Source organism: Acyrthosiphon pisum, chromosome A2 (assembly GCF_005508785.2).
Source record: "Acyrthosiphon pisum isolate AL4f chromosome A2, pea_aphid_22Mar2018_4r6ur, whole genome shotgun sequence".
Lineage (NCBI taxonomy): Eukaryota > Metazoa > Arthropoda > Insecta > Hemiptera > Aphididae > Acyrthosiphon > Acyrthosiphon pisum.
Genome location: NC_042495.1, coordinates 24,188,917 through 24,206,471, shown reverse-complemented (window position 1 = coordinate 24,206,471; position 17,555 = coordinate 24,188,917). Strand labels below are relative to the sequence as shown.

General features: G+C 51.5%; 3 protein-coding genes across 3 annotated transcripts; all 3 read right to left on the bottom strand.

The window, feature by feature from the left end:
• Positions 1-4,199: 4,199 nt before the first annotated feature.
• Positions 4,200-5,009, bottom strand: LOC103311649. The gene has a single exon (XM_008191331.1). It carries the CDS (start codon positions 5,007-5,009, stop codon positions 4,200-4,202), a length of 810 nt encoding a protein of 269 aa, XP_008189553.1.
• Positions 5,010-8,731: 3,722 nt separating this feature from the next.
• Positions 8,732-9,538, bottom strand: LOC107885551. The gene has a single exon (XM_016809200.1). The coding sequence runs from the start codon at positions 9,536-9,538 to the stop codon at positions 8,732-8,734; it is 807 nt and encodes a 268-aa protein (XP_016664689.1).
• A 3,722-nt stretch (positions 9,539-13,260) lies between these two features.
• On the bottom strand, positions 13,261-14,070 carry LOC107885541. The gene has a single exon (XM_016809191.1). It carries the CDS (start codon positions 14,068-14,070, stop codon positions 13,261-13,263), a length of 810 nt encoding a protein of 269 aa, XP_016664680.1.
• Positions 14,071-17,555: the final 3,485 nt, after the last annotated feature.

Genomic DNA, 17,555 nt, shown 5'->3' with positions numbered 1-17,555 from the left:
GTATTTATTAAATTTCTATATTATTAAAAATCTTTAAAAATCCTTAATATTCAATACATGAAATTCCTAATTAACTAAATCACTAAATCTAAAACATTAATATTAGGTAGGTACCTGGCTAATTACAACCAAGATTTTTTTTTTATGAGCTATTATTTACTATTTACATTTTTTTTATTTGTTTTGATAAAATCAAACATTTAATTTATGTTGTTTTATATTTGAGATGAACTGGATACTATTATAAATCTTCTAATGGTTGTATTTACACATAAATTTGCATACTCTAGGTATAACTATGCTTATTGTTTAATGATAATATGACAAACTTGAAAACAATTCCAACATCACCAAAAATACTTCAATGTTGACCGTTTAGTTTAGATTATCCTACCTCATACCTACATAATATTATATTTTTTTAAATGATTTAATCAAATAAAATATTTATCAGTTATCTACTCAACGTATTGTGATAACGTGATCCATAACAACCTAGTATTTGGTATACATCCATATCTAAGACCGTGATCCATATCATATAATCATGTAACTATGATATCAGCACGGAGTACGATAATAGCAAGCGATACTCCACATTATCATAGATATTAATAGACTTATCTATAATATTGTGGCTGACTAGCCGTTATCACGGTTAGCCTCCAACGCTTCGTAAGTAGGTGGTACCTGAGTTACGAAGGGAGCGACGCGTCTACTTAACGCGTCGTTGTGCGTCGGTTGACGAATAAATAATTACAAACTTTATTTGATGTGGTGAGTGCGCGATGCGCGTTTATTACAAGAATTACGAATAGTAAAAAAGGGTGGCTAAACAGGCGCGATCGATGATCGTATTTTTTAATAGGACGGTTAGCCACGTGCGTTCGCGATGCGAGAGAAAAAAATCTTAGTACACGACAAAAAGATGGCGACGATACGCGGACTAACGGTTTAGGAATGGACTGCTTGCATTCGCGGTTACGGAGAGAGAGAGCCAGAGCAGGCCGTCGCACGACGCGAAGGCCGCCGCTCGGCGCGAGCGCAATGTGACCAACCGTCCCTGACACGTATACCAATTTACCTACGACGGAGGGAGGTCATGTGGCCTCGGTTCGCCACATCACTCCCCCCCGGCGAAAGAGAAAATGCCGCAGGTGTTTTCGATGTCGGAAGTTTGTCCACGGACTGCATGGCGTACGAATGATCCAGGACTGGGTCATCGCGGAGGACGAAGGCGGGTTTGAGTCGGTCCACTGACACCCACGACGTTCGGTTGCCCAGCTGCAGCTTGAAATCCTTTGTTCTTCGTTCTAACACGGCGTAGGGCCCCTCGTAACGCGGTTGAAGCGGAGCACGTTGCGCGTCGACGCGGACGAAAACGTGGCTGACGGAGTCGAGCTGCGTAGGCACGAAAACACGACGGGCCGGGTCGTGATTGGATCCGGGCGACGGTCGGAGTTCGGCCATGGACGACTTGAGTGCCGCGACGAAATCCGGCGACCCCGTCTCTGGGGGCGCGGAGTGAAAAAGCTCACCAGGAAGGCGGAGTGCTGTCCCGTAGACCAATTCGGCAGGTGTTGCACCGGTGTCCGGTTTGATGGTGTTGCGTAGGGCTAGGAGGACGATGGGCAGCCGCTGCGACCAGTGCGGTGATTCCTGCGCGGTGAGCGCCGCCTTGAGAGTTCTGTGAAAACGCTCGACCAGTCCGTTGGCCTGCGGGTGATAGGGGGACGTGCGAATGTGTTGAATCCCGAACGTTGAGTTGAGTGCACACATCAGGTCGGATTCGAATTGCCGCCCTTGGTCTGTGGTGATGACGTCCGGTACTCCAAAGCGGGCGATCCAATTTGTTACCAGCGTGGACGCGACGGTGTGAGCAGACATGTTGCTGACGGGCCAGGCTTCTGGCCAACGCGTAAACCTGTCAACGCAGGTGAGGAGGTACTTGGCGCCGTCCGAAACGGGCAGTGGGCCGACCAGATCCAAATGTATGTGACCAAAACGTCGGTCCGGTGCTGCGAACGTAGCCAACGATGACGAGGTGTGCCTATGTACCTTCGACTTTTGGCACTGCTCACACGTCTTGACCCACCGTCGTATTTCTCGGTTCATTCCAGGCCACACAAAACGTTGCGCGATTAGCCCAGCTGTGGCCGCACTGCCGCCGTGCGCCTGCCGGTGTAAGGTATTGAAGACCGCGCGACGTTGACGCAACGGGACGAAAAGTCTCGACCTGTTATATGCAATGTCGAAATAGACCGGTCCGCCCGCCGTCTGCCGCGCTTCCAGCTCTAATGACGACTCTGTCTTCCCGGTGAGAATGTCCTGCAGGTCGGTGTCGTTCGCTTGCTCCGTTGCCCATTGGTCCAGATCAGGCAGCCCGTTGTCGAGGGGCGCTAACTCCAGACGCGACAGTGCGTCGGGAACAATATTGAGTTCGCCGCTTACGTGTTCGACCTCGTGGAAATACTGTGACAGAAACGCGACGTGTCGGGCTTGACGGTCGATAAGTTTTTCGGCCTTCTGCGAGAACATGAATAGTAGCGGGCGATGGTCCGTGCGGAGCGTGACGAACCTGCCCTCGATTGCGTGTACGAAATGCCGTGCGGCTAGATAGGCTGCGAGCAACTCACGGTCGTACGCACTGTACCGTGTTTGCGCGCCGGACAGTTTGCGCGAGAAAAATCCAAGAGGTTGCCATTCATTGTCGACGGACTGCTCCAGGACTGCCCCGACCGCGATATTAGAAGCGTCTGTGGTGAGGCGCAACGGTGCGTCGCGCTGTGGGTGTACCAAAAGCGCGGAGGTAACGAGTGCCTCTCGACATACCAAGAATGCCTTCCGGGCGGCGTCTGTCCACGCGAGTGGGCCGTCCTTTTTTTTAATCGCCGCGGAAATGTCGTACAGCGGTGCTTGAACGTTGGCTGCGCCGTGGACGAACCGGTGATAAAAGTTCAACGATCCGAGAAAACGCTGCAACTCTTTTTTAGTGTTGGGTTGCGGCCACCGCCGTATAATGTCGACGCTGTCTGGGTTGGGGCGTAAGCCTTGCGCGTCGACTACATGTCCAAGAAAGGTGAGCGTGCTCGCAGCGAAAACGCACTTCGCCGGGTTAATGGCTATCCCGAACTCCTCGAAACGGCCGAGTACTGCACGGACATGTTCGACGTGTTGCTCGGCATTCGTGGATGCAATGAGGACGTCATCGACGTATGCGAAAACGAAGTCGAGGCCGGCGAGAACGGTGTTGACTAGCCTTTGGAAGGTTTGTGCGGCGTTACATAGGCCAAAGCACATCACCGGAAATTCGAATAGGCCGAACGGTGTTGTCACGGCAGTTTTGTGAACGTCACCTGCGGCGATCGGAACCTGATTGTAAGCGCGGACCAGGTCGAGCTTAGTGAAGACCGTTTTTCCCGCGAGGTTTGCAGTGAAATCATGTAGGTAGGGCAGCGGGTATCGGTCTGGCACGGTGACGCTGTTCAGTCGGCGGTAATCACCGCATGGTCGGAAAGACCCGTCCTTCTTGGGCACTAGTAGCAGAGGGCTGGCCCACGCACTGGATGAAGGTCGGCAGATCCCTTGTTTTTGCATCTGCTCAAAATCGCGGCGCGCAATGTCGAGTCGATCCGGGGGCAACCGTCGCGGGCGCGCGAAAAGGGGGGGTCCCTTGGTTTCGAGGACATGTTCCACTCCATGTCGGAACGATTCTGGGACGGGTGACTCACGGGTCACGCTTGGAAAGTCTTGCAGAAGTCGGTCCCAATCCGGAGAGCGAGCGACAGTGAGCAAGGTGGCGCGCGCCGACGATGTGGATGTCACTGCACGGGTGACTGTTCGCTTGTCGGCCGGGTCGACCAGGCGTTGATGTCGCACGTCGACGAGGAGGCCAAAGTAGTGTAAAAAATCGGCGCCGATGATGGAGCGTGAGACGTCAGCCATCTCAAAGGTCCATGTGAATGGGCGCGTAAGTCCGAGGTCGAGAACGAGAGTTTTGGGCCCGAACGTTTTGATGCGTGTTCCGTTGGTGGCTGTAAGATGCACATCGGACGGCTGGCGTGAGCTGTAGCTGTACGGTATGACCGAAATTTCAGCGCCTGTGTCGATGAGGAACAGCTTGCCGGAACGTTGATCGTTGATGTGTACCCGCGTAGAATTATTGACGACGTACAGGGCGGGTGGCCTGTGCGCGCTTCTTAGTTTTCCGCAGGCGTGGACGTGGGACTTTCCCGTGGTTCTTGCTTGAAACTGCACGGCGAGTGACAAGCGCGCGCCCTCTTGCCGAACCTAGCGTGGTAAAAACACATTTTCTCCGGCTGTTCTGCGTCCGAACGCGCGGGTGCTCGCGACCGTGATCGCGATGTCCCTTCCGCGGAGTTGACGATTTTCGTGAGGGACTTGACTTGTTGTGACAACGCGGACACAGCGCTGGCCATGTCGCTAAACTGCTCCTTTGATAGGACATCGACGCTCTGCGGGTTGGACACATCCAAAATACGGTCTGCGCGTGCGGCCAGTTCATCCAACGGCGCGTCGAGGCCCACGAGGATGGCGGTAACGCTCGACGGGAGTTTCTGTAGCCAAAATTCTTTTAACGCGTCTTCACCTAAGCTGGGTGGCATGCTGTTGCGCATGTCACGAAGCAGTTGCGATGGTCGGCGGTCACCTAAACCTCCGGGCTTAACAATTTCGCGGAACAACAGTGCTTGGGGCACCTCATAGGCGCTGATGAGACGTGTGCGAATGTCGGAGTAGGAGGCGGCCGTATTTAGAAGGTCGCCGATGTTTCTCACTGCTTCTTCATCTAGAGCGCTGACGACGAAATGTACTTTGGTCGCGTTGGCGGTGACGCGATGCGTTATGAACGTGGACTCCGCGTAATTGAACCATAGGGTCGGGGAGCGCTTCCAAAATGCCGGAAGTCGCATGTTCGCGATGGCATCCACGACTTGGTTCGCGTTGACGACGACGTTTGGGTCGTTAGGCGCGTTATTCTGCGCGTCCATGACGACTAACGCGAAAAGGGGTTATACGAGTCGTACGACGGATACGGCACTACGACGACACGTGTATTACGAAAACGCGCGGAAACACTTGACGCGGAAACGGCGGTTACGACTTCGTACGTAAATGCAAGGGGAAACTTGAAGAGGTCACCAATGTGGCTGACTAGTCGTTATCACGGTTAGCCTCCAACGCTTCGTAAGTAGGTGTTACCTGAGTTACGAAGGGAGCGACGCGTCTACTTAACGCGTCGTTGTGCGTCGGTTGACGAATAAATAATTACAAAACTTATTTGATGTTGAGAGTGCGCGATGCGCGTTTATTACAAGAATTACGAATAGTAAAAAAGGGTGGCTTAACAGGCGCGATCGATGATCGTATTTTTCAATAGGACGGTTAGCCACGTGCGTTCGCGATGCGAGAGGAAAAAAATCTTAGTACACAACAAAAAGATGGCGACGATACGCGGACTAACGGCTTAGGTATGGACTGCTTGCATTCGCGGTTACAGAGAGAGAGAGCCAGAGCAGGCCGTCGCACGACGCGAAGGCCGCCGCTCGGCGCGAGCGCAATGTAGCCAACCGTCCCTGACACGTATACCAATTTACCTACGACGGAGGGAGGTCATGTGGCCTCGGTTCGCCACATCACTCCCCCCCGGCGAAAGAGAAAATGCCGCAGGTGTTTTCGACGTCGGAAGTTTGTCCACGGACTGCATGGCGTACGAATGATCCAGGACTGGGTCATCGCGGAGGACGAAGGCAGGTTTGAGTCGGTCCACTGACACCCACGACGTTCGGTTGCCCAGCTGCAGCTTGTAATCCTTGGTTCTTCGTTCTAACACGGCGTAGGGCCCCTCGTAACGCGGTTGAAGCGGAGCACGTTGCGCGTCGACGCGGACGAAAACGTGGCTGACGGAGTCGAGCTGCGTAGGCACGAAAACACGACGGGCCGGGTCGTGATTGGATCCGGGCGACGGTCGGAGTTCGGCCATGGACGACTTGAGTGCCGCGACGAAATCCGGCGACCCCGTCTCTGGGGGCGCGGAGTGAAAAAGCTCACCAGGAAGGCGGAGTGCTGTCCCGTAGACCAATTCGGCAGGTGTTGCACCGGTGTCCGGTTTGACGGTGTTGCGTTGGGCTAGGAGGACGATGGGCAGCCGCTGCGACCAGTGCGGTGATTCCTGCGCGGTGAGCGCCGCCTTGAGAGTTCTGTGAAAGCGCTCGACCAGTCCGTTGGCCTGCGGGTGATAGGGGGACGTGCGAATGTGTTGAATCCCGAACGTTGAATTGAGTGCACACATCAGGTCGGATTCGAATTGCCGCCCTTGGTCTGTGGTGATGACGTCCGGTACTCCAAAGCGGGCGATCCAATTTGTTACCAGCGTGGATGCGACGGTGTGAGCAGACATGTTGCTGACGGGCCAGGCTTCTGGCCAACGCGTAAACCTGTCAACGCAGGTGAGGAGGTACTTGGCGCCGTCCGAAACGGGCAGTGGACCGACCAGATCCAAATGTATGTGACCAAAACGTCGGTCCGGTGCTGCGAACGTAGCCAACGATGACGAGGTGTGCCTATGTACCTTCGACTTTTGGCACTGCTCACACGTCTTGACCCACCGTCGTATTTCTCGGTTCATTCCAGGCCACACAAAACGTTGCGCGATTAGCCCAGCTGTGGCCGCACTGCCGCCGTGCGCCTGCCGGTGTAAGGTATTGAAGACCACGCGACGTTGACGCAACGGAACGAAAAGTCTCGACCTGTTATATGCAATGTCGAAATAGACCGGTCCGCCCGCCGTCTGCCGCGCTTCCAGCTCTAATGACGACTCTGTCTTCCCGGTGAGAATGTCCTGCAGGTCGGTGTCGTTCGCTTGCTCCGTTGCCCATTGGTCCAGATCAGGCAGCCCGTTGTCGAGGGGCGCTAACTCCAGACGCGACAGTGCGTCGGGAACAATATTGAGTTCGCCGCTTACGTGTTCGACCTCGTGGAAATACTGTGACAGAAACGCGACGTGTCGGGCTTGACGGTCGATAAGTTTTTCGGCCTTCTGCGAGAACATGAATAGTAGCGGGCGATGGTCCGTGCGGAGCGTGACGAACCTGCCCTCGATTGCGTGTACGAAATGCCGTGCGGCTAGATAGGCTGCGAGCAACTCACGGTCGTACGCACTGTACCGTGTTTGCGCGCCGGACAGTTTGCGCGAGAAAAATCCAAGAGGTTGCCATTCATTGCCGACGGACTGCTCCAGGACTGCCCCGACCGCGATATTAGAAGCGTCTGTGGTGAGGCGCAACGGTGCGTCGCGCTGTGGGTGTACCAAAAGCGCGGAGGTAACGAGTGCCTCTCGACATACCAAGAATGCCTTCCGGGCGGCGTCTGTCCACGCGAGTGGGCCGTCCTTTTTTTTAATCGCCGCGGAAATGTCGTACAGCGGTGCTTGAACGTTGGCTGCGCCTTGGACGAACCGGTGATAAAAGTTCAACGATCCGAGAAAACGCTGCAACTCTTTTTTAGTGTTGGGTTGCGGCCACCGCCGTATAATGTCGACGCTGTCTGGGTTGGGGCGTAAGCCTTGCGCGTCGACTACATGTCCGAAAAAGGTGAGCGTGCTCGCAGCGAAAACGCACTTCGCCGGGTTAATGGCTATCCCGAACTCCTCGAAACGGCCGAGTACTGCACGGACATGTTCGACGTGTTGCTCGGCATTCGTGGATGCAATGAGGACGTCATCGACGTATGCGAAAACGAAGTCGAGGCCGGCGAGAACGGTGTTGACTAGCCTTTGGAAGGTTTGTGCGGCGTTACATAGGCCAAAGCACATCACCGGAAATTCGAATAGGCCGAACGGTGTTGTCACGGCAGTTTTGTGAACGTCACCTGCGGCGATCGGAACCTGATTGTAAGCGCGGACCAGGTCGAGCTTAGTGAAGACCGTTTTTCCCGCGAGGTTTGCAGTGAAATCATGTAGGTAGGGCAGCGGGTATCGGTCTGGCACGGTGACGCTGTTCAGTCGGCGGTAATCACCGCATGGTCGGAAAGACCCGTCCTTCTTGGGCACTAGTAGCAGAGGGCTGGCCCACGCACTGGATGAAGGTCGGCAGATCCCTTGTTTTTGCATCTGCTCAAAATCGCGGCGCGCAATGTCGAGTCGATCTGGGGGCAACCGTCGCGGGCGCGCGAAAAGGGGGGGGTCCCTTGGTTTCGAGGACATGTTCCACTCCATGTCGGAACGATTCTGGGACGGGTGACTCACGGGTCACGCTTGGAAAGTCTTGCAGAAGTCGGTCCCAATCCGGAGAGCGAGCGACAGTGAGCAAGGTGGCGCGCGCCGACGATGTGGATGTCACTGCACGGGTGACTGTTCGCTTGTCGGCCGGGTCGACCAGGCGTTGATGTCGCACGTCGACGAGGAGGCCAAAGTAGTGTAAAAAATCGGCGCCGATGATGGAGCGTGAGACGTCAGCCATCTCAAAGGTCCATGTGAATGGGCGCGTAAGTCCGAGGTCGAGAACGAGAGTTTTGGGCCCGAACGTTTTGATGCGTGTTCCGTTGGCGGCTGTAAGATGCACATCGGACGGCTGGCGTGAGCTGTAGTTGTACGGTATGACCGAAATTTCAGCGCCTGTGTCGATGAGGAACAGCTTGCCGGAACGTTGATCGTTGATGTGTACCCGCGTAGAATTATTGACGACGTACAGGGCGGGTGGCCTGTGCGCGCTTCTTAGTTTTCCGCAGGCGCGGACGTGGGACTTTCCCGTGGTTCTTGCTTGAAACTGCACGGCGAGTGACAAGCGCGCGCCCTCTTGCCGAACCTAGCGTGGTAAAAACACATTTTCTCCGGCTGTTCTGCGTCCGAACGCGCGGGTGCTCGCGACCGTGATCGCGATGTCCCTTCCGCGGAGTTGACGATTTTCGTAAGGGACTTGACTTGTTGTGACAACGCGGACACAGCGCCGGCCAGGTCGCTAAACTGCTCCTTTGATAGGACATCGACGCTCTGCGGGTTGGACACATCCAAAATACGGTCTGCGCGTGCGGCCAGTTCATCCAACGGCGCGTCGAGGCCCACGAGGATGGCGGTAACGCTCGACGGGAGTTTCTGTAGCCAAAATTCTTTTAACGCGTCTTCACCTAAGCTGGGAGGCATGCTGTTGCGCATGTCACGAACCACGAATGGTCGGCGGTCACCTAAACCTCCGGGCTTAACAATTTCGCGGAACAACAGTGCTTGCGGCACCTCATAGGCGCTGATGAGACGTGTGCGAATGTCGGAGTAGGAGGCGGCCGTATTTAGAAGGTCGCCGATGTTTCTCACTGCTTCTTCATCTAGAGCGCTGACGACGAAATGTACGTTGGTCGCGTTGGCGGTGACGCGATGCGTTATGAACGTGGACTCCGCGTAATTGAACCATAGGGTCGGGGAGCGCTTCCAAAATGCCGGAAGTCGCATGTTCGCGATGGCATCCACGACTTGGTTCGCGTTGACGACGACGTTCGGGTCGTTAGGCGCGTTATCCTGCGCGTCCATGACGATTAACGCGAAAAGGGGTTATACGAGTCGTACGACGGATACGGCACTACGACGACACGTGTATTACGAAAACGCGCGGAATCACTCGACGTGGAAACGGCGGTTACGACTTCGTACGTAAATGCAAGGGGAAACTTGAAGAGGTCACCAATGTGGCTGACTAGCCGTTATCACGGTTAGCCTCCAACGCTTCGTAAGTAGGTGGTACCTGAGTTACGAAGGCAGCGACGCGTCTACTTAACGCGTCGTTGTGCGTCGGTTGACGAATAAATAATTACAAAACTTATTTGATGTTGTGAGTGCGCGATGCGCGTTTATTACAAGAATTACGAATAGTAAAAAAGGGTGGCTTAACAGGCGCGATCGATGATCGTATTTTTCAATAGGACGGTTAGCCACGTGCGTTCGCGATGCGAGAGGGAAAAAATCTTAGTACACGACAAAAAGATGGCGACGATACGCGGACTAACGGCTTAGGTACGGACTGCTTGCATTCGCGGTTACGGAGAGAGAGAGCCAGAGCAGGCCGTCGCACGACGCGAAGGCCGCCGCTCGGCGCGAGCGCAATGTAGCCAACCGTCCCTGACACGTATACCAATTTACCTACGACGGAGGGAGGTCATGTGGCCTCGGTTCGCCACATCACTCCCCCCCGGCGAAAGAGAAAATGCCGCAGGTGTTTTCGACGTCGGAAGTTTGTCCACGGACTGCATGGCGTACGAATGATCCAGGACTGGGTCATCGCGGAGGACGAAGGCAGGTTTGAGTCGGTCCACTGACACCCACGACGTTCGGTTGCCCAGCTGCAGCTTGTAATCCTTTGTTCTTCGTTCTAACACGGCGTAGGGCCCCTCGTAACGCGGTTGAAGCGGAGCACGTTGCGCGTCGACGCGGACGAAAACGTGGCTGACGGAGTCGAGCTGCGTAGGCACGAAAACACGACGGGCCGAGTCGTGATTGGATCCGGGCGACGGTCGGAGTTCGGCCATGGACGACTTGAGTGCCGCGACGAAATCCGGCGACCCCGTCTCTGGGGGCGCGGAGTGAAAAAGCTCACCAGGAAGGCGGAGTGCTGTCCCGTAGACCAATTCGGCAGGTGTTGCACCGGTGTCCGGTTTGACGGTGTTGCGTAGGGCTAGGAGGACGATGGGCAGCCGCTGCGACCAGTGCGGTGATTCCTGCGCGGTGAGCGCCGCCTTGAGAGTTCTGTGAAAGCGCTCGACCAGTCCGTTGGCCTGCGGGTGATAGGGGGACGTGCGAATGTGTTGAATCCCGAACGTTGAGTTGAGTGCACACATCAGGTCGGATTCGAATTGCCGCCCTTGGTCTGTGGTGATGACGTCCGGTACTCCAAAGCGGGCGATCCAATTTGTTACCAGCGTGGACGCGACGGTGTGAGCAGACATGTTGCTGACGGGCCAGGCTTCTGGCCAACGCGTAAACCTGTCAACGCAGGTGAGGAGGTACTTGGCGCCGTCCGAAACGGGCAGTGGGCCGACCAGATCCAAATGTATGTGACCAAAACGTCGGTCCGGTGCTGCGAACGTAGCCAACGATGACGAGGTGTGACTATGTACCTTCGACTTTTGGCACTGCTCACACGTCTTGACCCACCGTCGTATTTCTCGGTTCATTCCAGGCCACACAAAACGTTGCGCGATTAGCCCAGCTGTGGCCGCACTGCCGCCGTGCGCCTGCCGGTGTAAGGTATTGAAGACCGCGCGACGTTGACGCAACGGAACGAAAAGTCTCGACCTGTTATATGCAATGTCGAAATAGACCGGTCCGCCCGCCGTCTGCCGCGCTTCCAGCTCTAATGACGACTCTGTCTTCCCGGTGAGAATGTCCTGCAGGTCGGTGTCGTTCGCTTGCTCCGTTGCCCATTGGTCCAGATCAGGCAGCCCGTTGTCGAGGGGCGCTAACTCCAGACGCGACAGTGCGTCGGGAACAATATTGAGTTCGCCGCTTACGTGTTCGACCTCGTGGAAATACTGTGATAGAAACGCGGCGTGCCGGGCTTGACGGTCGATAAGTTTTTCGGCCTTCTGCGAGAACATGAATAGTAGCGGGCGATGGTCCGTGCGGAGCGTGACGAACCTGCCCTCGATTGCGTGTACGAAATGCCGTGCGGCTAGATAGGCTGCGAGCAACTCACGGTCGTACGCACTGTACCGTGTTTGCGCGCCGGACAGTTTGCGCGAGAAAAATCCAAGAGGTTGCTATTCATTGCCGACGGACTGCTCCAGGACTGCCCCGACCGCGATATTAGAAGCGTCTGTGGTGAGGCGCAACGGTGCGTCGCGCTGCGGGTGTACCAAAAGCGCGGAGGTAACGAGTGCCTCTCGACATACCAAGAATGCCTTCCGGGCGGCGTCTGTCCACGCGAGTGGGCCGTCCTTTTTTTTAATCGCCGCGGAAATGTCGTACAGCGGTGCTTGAACGTTGGCTGCGCCTTGGACGAACCGGTGATAAAAGTTCAACGATCCGAGAAAACGCTGCAACTCTTTTTTAGTGTTGGGTTGCGGCCACCGCCGTATAATGTCGACGCTGTCTGGGTTGGGGCGTAAGCCTTGCGCGTCGACTACATGTCCGAGAAAGGTGAGCGTGCTCGCAGCGAAAACGCACTTCGCCGGGTTAATGGCTATCCCGAACTCCTCAAAACGGCCGAGTACTGCACGGACATGTTCGACATGTTGCTCGGCATTCGTGGATGCAATGAGGACGTCATCGACGTATGCGAAAACGAAGTCGAGGCCGGCGAGAACGGTGTTGACTAGCCTTTGGAAGGTTTGTGCGGCGTTACATAGGCCAAAGCACATCACTGGAAATTCGAATAGGCCGAACGGTGTTGTCACGGCAGTTTTGTGGACGTCACCTGTGGCGATCGGAACTTGATTGTAAGCGCGGACCAGGTCGAGTTTAGTGAAGACCGTTTTTCCCGCGAGGTTTGCAGTGAAATCATGTAGGTAGGGCAGCGGGTATCGGTCTGGCACGGTGACGCTGTTCAGTCGGCGGTAATCACCGCATGGTCGGAAAGACCCGTCCTTCTTGGGCACTAGTAGCAGAGGGCTGGCCCACGCACTGGATGAAGGTCGGCAGATCCCTTGTTTTTGCATCTGCTCAAAATCGCGGCGCGCAATGTCGAGTCGATCTGGGGGCAACCGTCGCGGGCGCGCGAAAAGGGGGGGGTCCCTTGGTTTCGAGGACATGTTCCACTCCATGTCGGAACGATTCAGGGACGGGTGACTCACGGGTCACGCTTGGAAAGTCTTGCAGAAGTCGGTCCCAATCCGGAGAGCGAGCGACAGTGAGCAAGGTGGCGCGCGCCGACGATGTGGATGTCACTGCACGGGTGACTGTTCGCTTGTCGGCCGGGTCGACCAGGCGTTGATGTCGCACGTCGACGAGGAGGCCAAAGTAGTGTAAAAAATCGGCGCCGATGATGGAGCGTGAGACGTCAGCCATCTCAAAGGTCCATGTGAATGGGCGCGTAAGTCCGAGGTCGAGAACGAGTGTTTTGGGCCCGAACGTTTTGATGCGTGTTCCGTTGGCGGCTGTAAGATGCACATCGGACGGCTGGCGTGAGCTGTAGTTGTACGGTATGACCGAAATTTCAGCGCCTGTGTCGATGAGGAACAGCTTGCCGGAACGTTGATCGTTGATGTGTACCCGCGTAGAATTATTGACGACGTACAGGGCGGGTGGCCTGTGCGCGCTTCTTAGTTTTCCGCAGGCGCGGATGTGGGACTTTCCCGTGGTTCTTGCTTGAAACTGCACGGCGAGTGACAAGCGCGCGCCCTCTTGCCGAACCTAGCGTGGTAAAAACACATTTTCTCCGGCTGTTCTGCGTCCGAACGCGCGGGTGCTCGCGACCGTGATCGCGATGTCCCTTCCGCGGAGTTGACGATTTTCGTGAGGGACTTGACTTGTTGTGACAACGCGGACACAGCGCCGGCCAGGTCGCTAAACTGCTCCTTTGATAGGACATCGACGCTCTGCGGGTTGGACACATCCAAAATACGGTCTGCGCGTGCGGCCAGTTCATCCAACGGCGCGTCAAGGCCCACGAGGATGGCGGTAACGCTCGACGGGAGTTTCTGTAGCCAAAATTCTTTTAACGCGTCTTCACCTAAGCTGGGTGGCATGCTGTTGCGCATGTCACGAAGCAGTTGCGATGGTCGGCGGTCACCTAAACCTCCGGGCTTAACAATTTCGCGGAACAACAGTGCTTGGGGCACCTCATAGGCGCTGATGAGACGTGTGCGAATGTCGGAGTAGGAGGCGGCCGTATTTAGAAGGTCGCCGATGTTTCTCACTGCTTCTTCATCTAGAGCGCTGACGACGAAATGTACTTTGGTCGCGTTGGCGGTGACGCGATGCGTTATGAACGTGGACTCCGCGTAATTGAACCATAGGGTCGGGAAGCGCTTCCAAAATGCCGGAAGTCGCATGTTCGCGATGGCATCCACGACTTGGTTCGCGTTGACGACGACGTTTGGGTCGTTAGGCGCGTTATCCTGCGCGTCCATGACGATTAACGCGAAAAGGGGTTATACGAGTCGTACGACGGATACGGCACTACGACGACACGTGTATTACGAAAACGCGCGGGAACACTCGACGCGGAAACGGCGGTTACGACTTCGTACGTAAATGCAAGGGGAAACTTGAAGAGGTCACCAATGTGGCTGACTAGCCGTTATCACGGTTAGCCTCCAACGCTTCGTAAGTAGGTGGTACCTGAGTTACGAAGGGAGCGACGCGTCTACTTAACGCGTCGTTGTGCGTCGGTTGACGAATAAATAATTACAAGACTTATTTGATGTTGTGAGTGCGCGATGCGCGTTTATTACAAGAATTACGAATAGTAAAAAAGGGTGGCTTAACAGGCGCGATCGATGATCGTATTTTTCAATAGGACGGTTAGCCACGTGCGTTCGCGATGCGAGAGGAAAAAAATCTTAGTACACAACAAAAAGATGGCGACGATACGCGGACTAACGGCTTAGGTATGGACTGCTTGCATTCGCGGTTACAGAGAGAGAGAGCCAGAGCAGGCCGTCGCACGACGCGAAGGCCGCCGCTCGGCGCGAGCGCAATGTAGCCAACCGTCCCTGACACGTATACCAATTTACCTACGACGGAGGGAGGTCATGTGGCCTCGGTTCGCCACAATATAAACCGTTTTTATTTACTGTCTGGTGAAATATAACCGTGTCTTCGATAATTCAGCGCTGCTGTAACGCTTCGTCAGCAACACCGTGTTGCTGTAAATCACGGATATAGATTCTATGGTTGCACAACGAACAATAATATGACGGCGCCAAATGTTCTTATCAAGTTACATAAATACATACATAGTATCCATACAAAAAAAAGTCGCGACATACTAGCGCTCCACCGTGGCTAGGTAACCCGGTTTGGTTACCGTACTTAGTAGTAGTTGTAGAGGGCGCTAGTAAAACGCGACTTTTTGTCAGAATTGATAAGAACATTCGGCGCCGCTCAGCACTGTGATCCAATATGGGCCGTCGTACAACCATAGTATCTATATCCGTGGTGGAAACTAACGTGAGTTTGTTCCATTACCTATTTAATTAGGTACCTACATATACAATTAAAGGACCATAACACTCAAAAAAATAAGTCGATCTTAAAATATAATATCAAGTGAAATAAAAACAGAGATACCACTAAAAACTGTTTGCGTCCAATATTTAGCCAGTTATGGGCATTTGAAAAATACGCGTGACGTCATAATTTCGCCGCCGCCGATTACTGTGTACACGATTTTACGGGAGTAATACGACTCTCGCTGTTTATACGCTTATAACTCGGCTAATACTCAATTTATTGGTGTAGATCTTTAAAATAATTTAAAGTTCACAAATTAATCTTTTATTGCGTGTATAATATTTTATCATAATATGTTCATTGAATCAATTAAAAATTAAACTAACATTTATTTGTACGACTGTGAACTATTTTAGGACTGTTGTCCACCGTGTTATTATCGTGTAAGTCTAAATATATTTACAGTATTGTAACTTGGTATAACGTTGTGTGTATCGTAATACAAATAACAATATAAATGTTTAAAACTTTATATTGGGCCAGTTTTTAAAGCAAAAAAAAAATTTAGAAGAACTTTAAAATGGGTCTAATAAAATTTGGCTTGCGGGCAATGGACAATTTGACTCTCCTGGGTTCTGTGCAAAATATTGTACTTATTCAATGATGGACGTGCAGACAGGAAAAATAATTGGTTTTAAATTAGTTCAAAAATTAATAATTCAAGGTGATTTAGAATGTTATGCTTGTGGATCGTTCCCTTAAGGGTGTCGGTGCCGGTGCGTTTTTTGGTACAAAAACATGTCTTACAGGAGAAACTCTCACGACCTGTAGAATTGTCAGATTTCGTTAATTTTTTTTTTTATATTAAAGTAGAGAACATTTTGAAGGTCGGATCAAAGCCTGATTTTGAAAACTATAATTATAGAAACTGGAATATGCATTTGAAAAATGCGTAATATTTGTCCTTTTTCAAACGTATTTAAAACCGAGTTTAAAACAGTTAAATAATTAAAATTATATTGTTTATTAATACAGAAAATGGTGTATGATGGTAGAACATTAGAATCTTAGAATTCTACGTAATTTCCATCGCTTTCTCGATAAGTTTCCCTGATTTTGTGTGCGACACATGATGGTTTTATCACTCGTACACCTACAAATAATTATAACATTTTACAAAACAATATTTATTAAAAACTTGTTTTTTTATTTATTCACATGGGCCATAGGTAGCAATATTTTTTATTGTTATTATAAAAATAGGTTTTTTTAAATAATACAATACTATTAAGTATTCAAATAATATACTTATTATTTATTAGGTATATCTATAATATTTTTTTGTTCCATAATGTCCATAAATATATATACCTACCTATGAACCAAACATATACAGGTTGTTATGCTGTATGCGTGTGTTGAGTGTTGAGACAACTCATGACTGACAAGTGACTGCTTGCTAATTAGTAAATACTGATATAAATACAATACACATAAAGTCATGTTACTAACTACGCCTAAATATTATAACAAATTATTATCATTAGTCTAAAAATAGTTTTGAACATATTTTATTATACAAATAGACACAATAATAAACCACCACAATAACATTATTCAGATATTGAACACGAACGGCGTACGTAAGTCTAATAATACAAAGATATTGCTAAGGAAGTTTATGATTCGTTTATAAATAAACCGTTTAATAATATTCTACTATAAAATAATATTAAATTAAAAATTTAGTTCTAAAGCTAAATTATTATGAAGGTCTACATCAATAAATTGAGTATTAGCCGAGTTATAAGCGTTCAAACAGCGAGAGTCGTATCACTCCCGTAAAATCGTGTAAACAGTAATCGGCGGCGGCGAAATTATGACGTCACGCGTATTTTTCAAATGCCCATAACTGCCTAAATATTGGACGCAAACAGTTTTTAGTGGTGCCTATAGTCTTTTATTATTTAGTTATATTTCCCAAAAATATAAAAAAAATTAAAATATTTTCAGTTGTGTAGTCCTTTAATGTTTTATAATTTAATATTGGTGTTTATAATTTTTATTTTTACGCTGGACATCCACCTGCCCGCCTGCCAACCAAAAAGAGGGCGGAATTTTATGAGTGTCCCGAGGCGCACAATTTTTAAATAGGCCCTGCCTATAGCCGTACAATTAATTTCAGTTGAATTATAAACATGTTAATAATTATTTCGATATAACGATACTCAGAGGCGGACTTACCATTTTTCCACCCTTAGACATTACAACACTAGCGCCCCGTACATCGGCGTGCTCCCTCGGTGGGGGGGGGGAGTAATGTTCCAAAAACTAAAACAAAACTATAAAAATTGTATTTAGGTATTTTTATACCAACTAAACAAATAAATATTAATACAATTTTGCATAGGTACATTTGTACAATAATTAAATCATTTTG